This window comes from Ictidomys tridecemlineatus, chromosome 2 (assembly GCF_052094955.1).
Source record: "Ictidomys tridecemlineatus isolate mIctTri1 chromosome 2, mIctTri1.hap1, whole genome shotgun sequence".
Lineage (NCBI taxonomy): Eukaryota > Metazoa > Chordata > Mammalia > Rodentia > Sciuridae > Ictidomys > Ictidomys tridecemlineatus.
The window spans coordinates 11954098-11963321 of NC_135478.1; the positions used below are offsets into that span (position 1 = coordinate 11954098).

At 40.8% G+C, this 9224-nt stretch overlaps 1 protein-coding gene across 1 annotated transcript; it reads left to right on the forward strand.

The window, feature by feature from the left end:
* Positions 1 to 8261: 8261 nt before the first annotated feature.
* LOC101954840 (olfactory receptor 7C2) lies at positions 8262 to 9224 on the forward strand. Its single transcript, XM_021731431.2, has one exon. It carries the CDS (start codon positions 8262 to 8264, stop codon positions 9222 to 9224), a length of 963 nt encoding a protein of 320 aa, XP_021587106.2.

Here is a 9224-nt window from a genome sequence, read left to right on the forward strand (position 1 = left end):
GAAGAATGTCACATTGTGATTTTTCTGCACACAAATGAATGATAATTTCCACTTCTAGAACCTCAACACATCCCTTTTTAAAGAACCAAAATAAACCCTAGACAACTTGCAAATACTTCCCCACCCCTAAACAAACTGTTGACTCTTTTACATTTAAAAAAGTCTAGTAGTTATGGTGGCAAAAGATTCTGATGGCAAAGGATGTTATAAATTGTGTTTCAGTCTCTCTTATTCCCAAAGTGCAAGCTGCAGGGATCTCAATTTTTCAGTAGTGCTTCTCCTAGAAACAGTTCTTCATTTTGTTTGTCAAAGTCGTTTCTGAATTAGGTCTATCCTTGTAGACAGAAGTATAACAGAGACACAGGTACTACAGAGAAGGACCTGCCTGAACCTCGACACTGGATTGGTCAGTCTGAAGGGGTAGGTTACAGATCCAGGCACTGAGAAGTTCAATAACAAAAACCTCCATTTTCAGAGTCCCTGACTGGATGCTGCATTAGATCAACTATGGACCCGTGTCCTTCCACATCTGGTTGTTGATAGAAACTAAACCTACCATTGGAGTGCTCCATTCTAGTAGGTAGGGTTTTTCCATGGGAAAGAAAGCTCATGCTTAGAAGAAAACGGTCAATAGAACTATCCTGAACAAGAAAAGAACCATCTGGAACATTGGCTAGCTTCCCCTCTGGTCCCAGCATGTGATGGCCCCAGTACCAGGCTTATTTTGCAAGTTCCTTCAGCTATTTTGTAAGACTTGTCACAACCAGGGGACCACTGCTGTGCATAGTCATAAACTCTTGCAACCCCAGGGGCAGAGTTAGGATCAAAACTCAAATGACAACACATACATTCAGCCACATGGGCACTGTGCCAGTGAGCCCACTGAAGTCCTTTGGATTTGACTACTTTGCCTCGGAGGTAGCAATGGTGAGAGTGGAAGGACCTATCATGACACTTTGGTCTCTGTAACATGACTCCTGTGGTGCCAATCAACAAGCCATTCACTGACTGGTCCATAAAGATGTCTGAAACAAGAACTAGGCCCTGGTCGACCTGATTCTACATTGATTTTGATGCCACTTAAGTAACTTCTCATTTTATTGAATTTCTGTTTTATTGTTCTGCTGCATTGATGTATCTTTTTAAATTTGAACCAAGTCCACATTACCTGGGTGAGTACAGGCTTCATTCATATTTTCAAAGGACAAAAGTTCTTTATTTACTCCTCTTTTTTAAAACAATCTTGTTCTGTTATTCTTTGAAGGAAAAAATGGCCACGTTGCCTTTTCAGTATATATCCTCAGCTTCTTAAGAGCAGAGTTGACTTAGGGTCAGGATAGACCTAGCCTGAAACATCAAGGTCAGGGTGACAATGTGTCCTCCCCTCCTATTTCGGATGGAGACAATTCCAGCAAACTTCAGAGTTTAAACTGAACACCAATGGTTGGTCCTACAGTCCAAGAGGTCAGAGTGCAAACTGGACGTATGGGATAAAATGAAGGTGACTGCAGGTCTGTGATCCTGCAGAGGATCTGAAGACGAATCCCTTTCCTTATATTTTCCTACTTCTAGAGGGTGCTCACATGCCTGGGTGCCTGGGCTCTCCATCTACATTCAAATCCAGCAATGGCTGAGTGAAACCCCACATATCACATCACTTAGGCACTGACTTTTCTGCCTCTCTTCTACATCCAAGGATCCGAGTATCCTCCCTTTTTATTTCCTAGGGATCAAAAATTTGACTTCACAGAGCCTTCCTATAATCACTTCTATAGGACTGATGACTTTGTGCCAAGTGTGAGCATAGAAGGGCGTCAATTATATTAATTATCCTTGATTTAAGAGCATAAAAAATAGTGTTTCTTTGAATTCTAAAGCTGGTCCTTCCTCTCTGGACTGTAATATTCAGGCCATGTATTCAGCTTGCTCTGAACCTGGAAAGCCTAGACACCTGTGCAGACTCCTGCCTCTACAGTCAGCCCACCTCTCACCACTCATCTCTGTAACTACACACCTGATGCTCTGTCTACACTGCACCTTCAATAGTGAGGACAAATGCCAGGACAACATCAGTGAACACATGTGGGGGGAGGGTGGTCCTGTCTACAGCCCCCAGTGAAGGTGCTCAGGACTCACATGGGCTTGGAAATGGAGTCTGCACTCGACTGTGTAGACAAAGAGACTCTGTATCACTTACTGAGAAAAAGCTCATTGGCAAAGCCAAGGATCAGTTGAGACCAAGTCCAGGGAGAAAGCACACCATGAGCCAGTGCCCCAGGGGAAGGAGTGTACATATTTGGAAAAAGAAAAAAAAAAGATGATGCAAACTGGCCACGAGCACAATTGCCTTTCTGTTTGTTTTTTTCACTGATGGAAACTCAATTGCTCTGAGAATAGACAACAATGCAACAATTAATTTAATGAGCATTCATGAGAATTCAACCTCTCAGGCCCTGGAAATAGTAAATATGCCCCTCTATCCTCTCACCCACAGCTCAGCTCTGCCAGGAATGAGAGGCTTCACCTGGACCTTGAAGAGCACTCATGCCTGAGGCCACCTCCTGGCCTTCATCAGGACTGAGCTGACCCTCATCACCCAGGAAAGGAGGAGCAGGAGCTCACTCCAGGGCTGCTGATGTGGGAGCAGGTAGGAGGCAGCACAGCCTCACAGGATGAGCCTTGTTGGCCCAAGAGGGGACACTGCAGTGAGGAGGGCCCCTCACTTAGACCCATCTGTGCAGTCAGCTCCTGTCTCTCACGACTTCTCTCCCTCTCCATCTCCTCTCATCTTCCTTCTCTTTTTCTGGATCCCAGATCTGAGCATCTCTCACCTTCCTGATGGGACTGACCTTCTCTCAAGCCTTTCCTGCACAGCTATCTTTACCATTTTTCTGCAGCCACCTTAGGGAACTCTCTTTTCTTTGTTTTTATGTAAAAAACTACTATTTCATTCACTCAAAGTACCTCCTTTTTGATCTTGAGTAGTTGCCGCAAGTCCAGCCATACATCTTTCTGACATCACATTATTGAAGATTTTTTTTTTGGTCTCAGATTCCATATTTATAAAATAAGGATCACAAAGTGTTCACTTCTTAGGAATCATATTGGGGTGAAGTTAAAGTAAATCAGGCATGAGAAAATGTTAATACTCTCTAACAGGTAGCGAGGGTCTACTCCTATTTATGATTATCATTGCATTATTATAACACTTTTTGTACTTATATAAAAACAGCAATGATGACATAATGAATCAAGGTATATAAATCATAAACCAAGTGCTGAACACAGGCAGGTCCTCAAGTAACTACACAAAATAAAACTCATCGGTTGTGTGTTTGTAAGGTTCTGACCCACATTCTAGGAGTTGTAAATTTCATTAATATTTGGAATGTTGGAGATCTATTTTCTAATAAATTTGCTGCATGTACAAATGCAAATTTTTCCTCCTTCTATCACCTGATTTTCAAATAAGTTAGATGAGTAGAAAAGTTACAGAGAATACTATGACTTCTCTGTTACAGCTGAAATTCGAAATTCACTACTAGAGAGGGAGAAGCAATATTTGCCAAAGATCTCAACGTGCCATTTTCCTCGATGCCACCTGGAGTGGCCTCTTCACATATTGGGTTTGTGTGAACAGGCTTAGTAAAATCACATTCAGTTACAATAGGTCTGAAGCCACCAATCTGTCATCTGCAGCCACTCCATCCTCCGTAAACCACACCTTGCCTCTTCCCTGTTTCTTACTGATGCATTTTGGTTGTACATAGGTGGGATTTGTTGGTTCATATTCCTACATGCACACGATATAAGAGTAAAATTTGGCCAAGATCATTCCCCAGTGGACACCTTGCCTTTTCCATGTTCAGGTCTCTGGTGACTTTTTCTCCCTCTATTGCATTGGTTTGCACTTCCAGGATGCTGACAAATGATTAGTGATGAGAAACTTAGTTTTCTTCTTCACATAAAAGAGAATTCTGCTTCTGCTCCCACCTCAAGTCCCTGTCAGAGCGTTTTTGGTGGTAAGTTTTGTAATTTATTGTCTTCTTTCCTTTTGGTTTCTGATGTGTTTTTCTCCGTCGACTTTGGACAATTCCCAGAAATTAGTTCTACTCTCGGATAGCTACATATTTTTTTAATTCATTTTATTTATTTTTTCTTTCTTCAAATTAGTTATACATGACAGTAGAATGCATTTTGACACATCATACAGAATTGGAGTACAACTGCTGACTCTCCTGGTTGTACAGATAGAGAATCACACAGCTGATGAAATCAAATATACTCATAGGACAATTATGGCCAACTCGTTCTACTCTCCTTCCTACCTCCAGATCCCTTCCCCTCCCATCACTCCCCTCCATCTAACCCCCAGATACATCTATTATTCCCTAGACCCACCCACTTACTGTGAATTAAAAACTGCAACTTAGAGTGTAAGAAATATTATCTTGTAACATCAAGCATTTCCTTACCTCTGTGCTCATTTTCCTCATTCCAAATTCTAGACATTTCAATTGACTTTTCGTCTTTTGAAGGGTTTATTAGAGCATTATAGTTTTACATAATATTGAAGTCATTTTACCTAATCACACATGCATGGAATTTACTGCTCCACATCACACCTGCTCCTTCCTTCCTTTGTCTCCTTTAGTCCATTTCATTTGAGTCTGACTTTTTCTAGTTGTGGATGCTATAGAATTAGTTCAGGAATTTGTTTTTTATTCTAGGACCTTTCTCCTTTTTAGTTCTCTAGCTCTGCTTTTACCTTCATTTTATGCTCCTTGCTGCTTTAGTTTTGCCTAATGGTATTTTTATTTCCAACAATTTTAAGTTTTAAAGTTGCTATTTCTTAAGGATTGATGAATTATGTATTTATTTGCAGTTTTTATATGATATACCAAGAAGCAAATCCAAAAGTAACAATGACATCACTACTCCAGGAGATCCCTGGTCATATGCTGGTGACTCTTGTAGAATTTATAAAATAGCTCTTTGCTGATTTAATTTTTCCAGCCCAGAAAAGAGGACTAAATATGCTCTCATATCAGCACCTGAAATGTTATTTCCTTTCCCCATCACAGAATTTGGCATGGTTACTATTTTTGAAAAAGACCTTCTCAATTAATTCCAGGAAAATGGAATCTTGTTTTTATTACACTTTTATAAATTAATGGTAAGAATGAAAATCTTTTCAAACATTTAATACCTTTTTTACATTTCCTTTGATGAATCTATGACTCTTTCTACCTTTTTACAAGCAAGACATGAATCTTAATTTATAACTGAGACTCTAGTATTGAAATACATTCACTTTGACTAACCAAATAGATTATTTTTATAATTTGCTAAACTAAAGCATTTTTTTCCTTCAGATGTTTTCAATATAAAGTTCTGATTAGTGAAGGGTTTTTTTGCTTGTACAAATAATTTTTAATTAATTAAGAATGTTCCTCTAATGTTAGATATTACTCATGCCCATGTAGATGTTTATTATTACGTTGTGTTTTCATTATGTAGCTGCTTCGGTCTCTTACTCCACATTGAAGGCTTGAAATTCATTGGGGAACATGGAGACTGCAGACAATATTATATTTTTCAAATGGCTAATAAGTAATTACACTCTTATGAAAATTTAAACTGTTCCTCAAAAGTATGCATGGATAAGCAATGCACACTAACAGGATTAAAATTACATAGTTAATATCATACCATTTAATATTAGTTGAGCATCATATTATGTGACAAAACCAAAAAATTCCACATCTTACACAAAATCTTAACAAGGATCTGGAATTTCAAAGCAATAAAATGAAACCAAATAAAAAGAATAGGTGTTATCGGGGTGGGGTTGTGGCTCAGTGATAGAGTGCTCGCCTAACACACATGAGGAATTTGAACCTCAGCACCATATAAAAAAGAAATAAAGATATTGTGTTCACCTACAATTAAAAAAATAAATATTAATATAATTTATATAATATAAATTGATATTATTTAGTCAAAGTACATTTTTACAAAAATTTTGACAAAATAAAAAGAAAGTACAGAAAGATTATATGACAGCTCATCAACTCAAAAAAAAACACTTTCTGATAATAATCACAATAGTGGATATGATATTGGATGTTGAGAGCCACAGCCAAAGGGGCCCCAGCAAACTTCTAGCTGCCAGCAAACTTCCAGCTGCCGGCTGATGATCCAGCTGCCAGCAAACTTCCAGCTGCCCGCTGATGATTGGCTCACAGTGGCCCCAGCAACATCTAGCTGATTGGCTCCTCTGCGGTGATGTTCATTGGGCTGTTTCCCTGCCCTTCAGACTGCCAGCTGATGATTGGCTCACAGCGGCCCCAGCAACATCTAGCTGATTGGCTCCTCCATGGAGCTGCTCATTGGGGGACTTCTTTGGCTCTGCCCATGCAACCCAGGCAATCGGCCTCAAGAGCAGGAGGATTGTGGGAGGTTGAGAGGCTGGTGTGGGGGTGAGAGGCTTGTGGAAGCCGGTGGTGGCAGTTGGGCTCTGAGGGTTTTTTCCCTGAGGAGCTGTTTTGTTTGTCGTTTGTAGTTCTAAAAATAAAGTTAGTTTCTTTTGACAAGTGGCTCCTGGATTGTGCCCAGCCAGACTGCAGGCAATTGGGGATCATCATTTTAACAGCATTAAGCTTAAATACACTCAATATTATCAACAAGAAATGAATATGATCTGCATTTTTTTGCTGGTGCTGACAATTGAACCCAGAGCCTTTTGTATGCAAGGAAGAATATCTCCAGCCCCTGATCTACATTTCCTTTTAAAAATCAGAAATATTTGCTTAAAAGATGTTTGAAATACATGGAGGCAAGTTCTTGTTACTGATGTGAGAATCTGAATGTTACTATGATGTCATTTTTTTCCAAATTATTTTAAAATTTTAAGGAATCTCTGATAAAATTCTAACAGTATTTTACTTCCAATAGTACTGATTCTAAGAATCTACAAGAATAAACTAAAACAAGAAATAGAAATCTGATAGAAATAATGCTAGGTGACTTTCTCTATTGGACTTTTAAGTACCTCATGCAGATGGACAATTTTGTACAATACGAAACCGGCAGCCTGATGAATGGTCAGTTTAAGTCAATCATTTATATGCATGTGACAGAGGAAATACCTGAATGTTTAAAAAATGACAGAAGTCATTTGCCGATTACCGTAAGAGAAGAAAGTATAGACTTAAAATTAACATTAACAATCTCACATCATAAAGAAAACCAGAAAACTAAATGTCCAGAATGGGCAAGATTTGAAGAGCCATTTTGCCATAATGGAATATTTTCATATGATTTTTTTTAAAAATGTGCTTAAGACTCATGCCTACATTGAGAAACTCTAGGATTTCTATACTTATAAATTCCATGATTCTTGAATCTATATGGTTAAAGTGGAAATTAAAACGAAATAAAATTAAGAATAATAATAATAACAGAAGATGTTGATATTTCTAGCAAAAAGACCACACATCCACAGGACAGGACATGAAGAAATCACAGAGAAGAAGCATAGTAACCGAGAGAGCTTTTACATGGCAGAGCAATCTGCCTGGAACTAGGAGATGCTCATTCCCATGAGCATGAGGCAGAACGCAGCAGAGCACCTGGGAAACGAGGATTGGATGGGGATGCAGGCAAGGTCTAGAGCCCTGGTTCCCAAGCAGGAGTGAGCCTCTGAATCCTGAAAGGGCTTCTCAAGACACAGAGGGAAGCTTCACACCTACAGCAGGAGGTTCAGGTTTCAGGTGAGGTGTGCATCAGAATGCACATTTCAGGTAGATTCCAGGTGTTGCCCAGGTGGTACTCCTGGGAACACCATTTGAGAAGCACTGACATAGAACCATGTCTTGATTTGTTTTTTTGGGGGGTGTACAAATGGTATCTGAAACTTGCCAGCCAAGAGGCCAAATGATAAGATAAAATAAATAAGTTATTGAGTTCGCAAAATTTCAATAAAAGAGCCTGAGGCATCCTGGGGGATCTCTATTTGAAATTCTTATTTGGGGGAGAGAGAACAGGGCGGGTGGAGAGAGGGTACCATGGATGGAATCCAGGGGCACTTAAGCACTGAGCTACATGCCCAGGCCTTCTATTTATTTTTTATTTTAAGACAGAATCTCATTAAAATACTGAGCCTGGCTTTCAACTTGCAGTCTTCCTGCCTCAGCCTCCCTAGATGGAGTGAATTTGGAGTTCCTTCTCTCCCTCCTCAGAGTAAACACACCAGCACCATGGAAAGAGGAAACCAAACAGGAGCTGGAAACTTCATCCTCCTGGGATTCACAGATGACCCCGACCTGCAGTCCCTCCTCCTTGGCCTGCTTCTGTCTGGGTACGTGGTCACAGTCACAGGAAACCTGCTCATCATCCTGGCTGTCATCTCAGACTCCCACCTGCACACACCCATGTACTTCCTCCTCTCCAACCTGTCCCTGGCTGACATTGGCTTCACCTCCACCACCATCCCCAAGGCTCTCAGGAATATCCACACTCAGAGCAAAGGGATCACCTTTGCAGGTTGCATCTCACAGGTATATTTTTTCGTTTTATTTGGATGCCAAGACAATTTGCTCCTGGCAGTGATGGCCTATGACCGCTTTGTGGCCATCTGTCACCCCCTGCACTACATGGCCATCATGAGCCCACGGCTCTGTCTGCTCATGGCTCTGGGGTCCTGGATGGTCAGTGTCCTAGGCTCCCTCCCAGATAGCTTGACAATCTTGAGGCTGTCCTTTTGCACAAAAATAGAAATCCCTCACTTCTTCTGTGATCTTCCTGAAATCCTGAAGCTCACCTGCTCTGACATACTAATCAACAACATAGTGGTCTACTCAGCGGCCATTATTCTGGGTGTCTTCCCTCTCACTGGCATCCTCCTCTCCTACTCTCAGATTTTCTCCTCCATCCTGAGGATCTCATCAGACAGAGGCAAGTACAAAGCCTTCTCCACCTGTGGGTCTCACCTCCTGGTGGTCTCCTTGTTCTATGGCAGTAGCCTTGGGGTCTACTTCAGTTCTGTAGCCACACTGTCATCCAGGATGAGTATGATGGCCTCAGTGGCATACACCATGGTCACCCCCATGCTGAACCCTTTTATCTACAGTCTGAGGAACAGAGACATCAAGGTGGCCCTGGGGAGAGTCCTCACCAAGATGGTGCTTCTCAGTAAAAGAGTGGATGCACGTCTCTCCTGA

Excerpts from the sequence above, each read along its gene's own strand:
- LOC101954840 (XM_021731431.2), top strand. The coding sequence starts at position 8,262 with ATGGAAAGAGGAAACCAAACAGGAGCTGGAAACTTCATCCTCCTGGGA.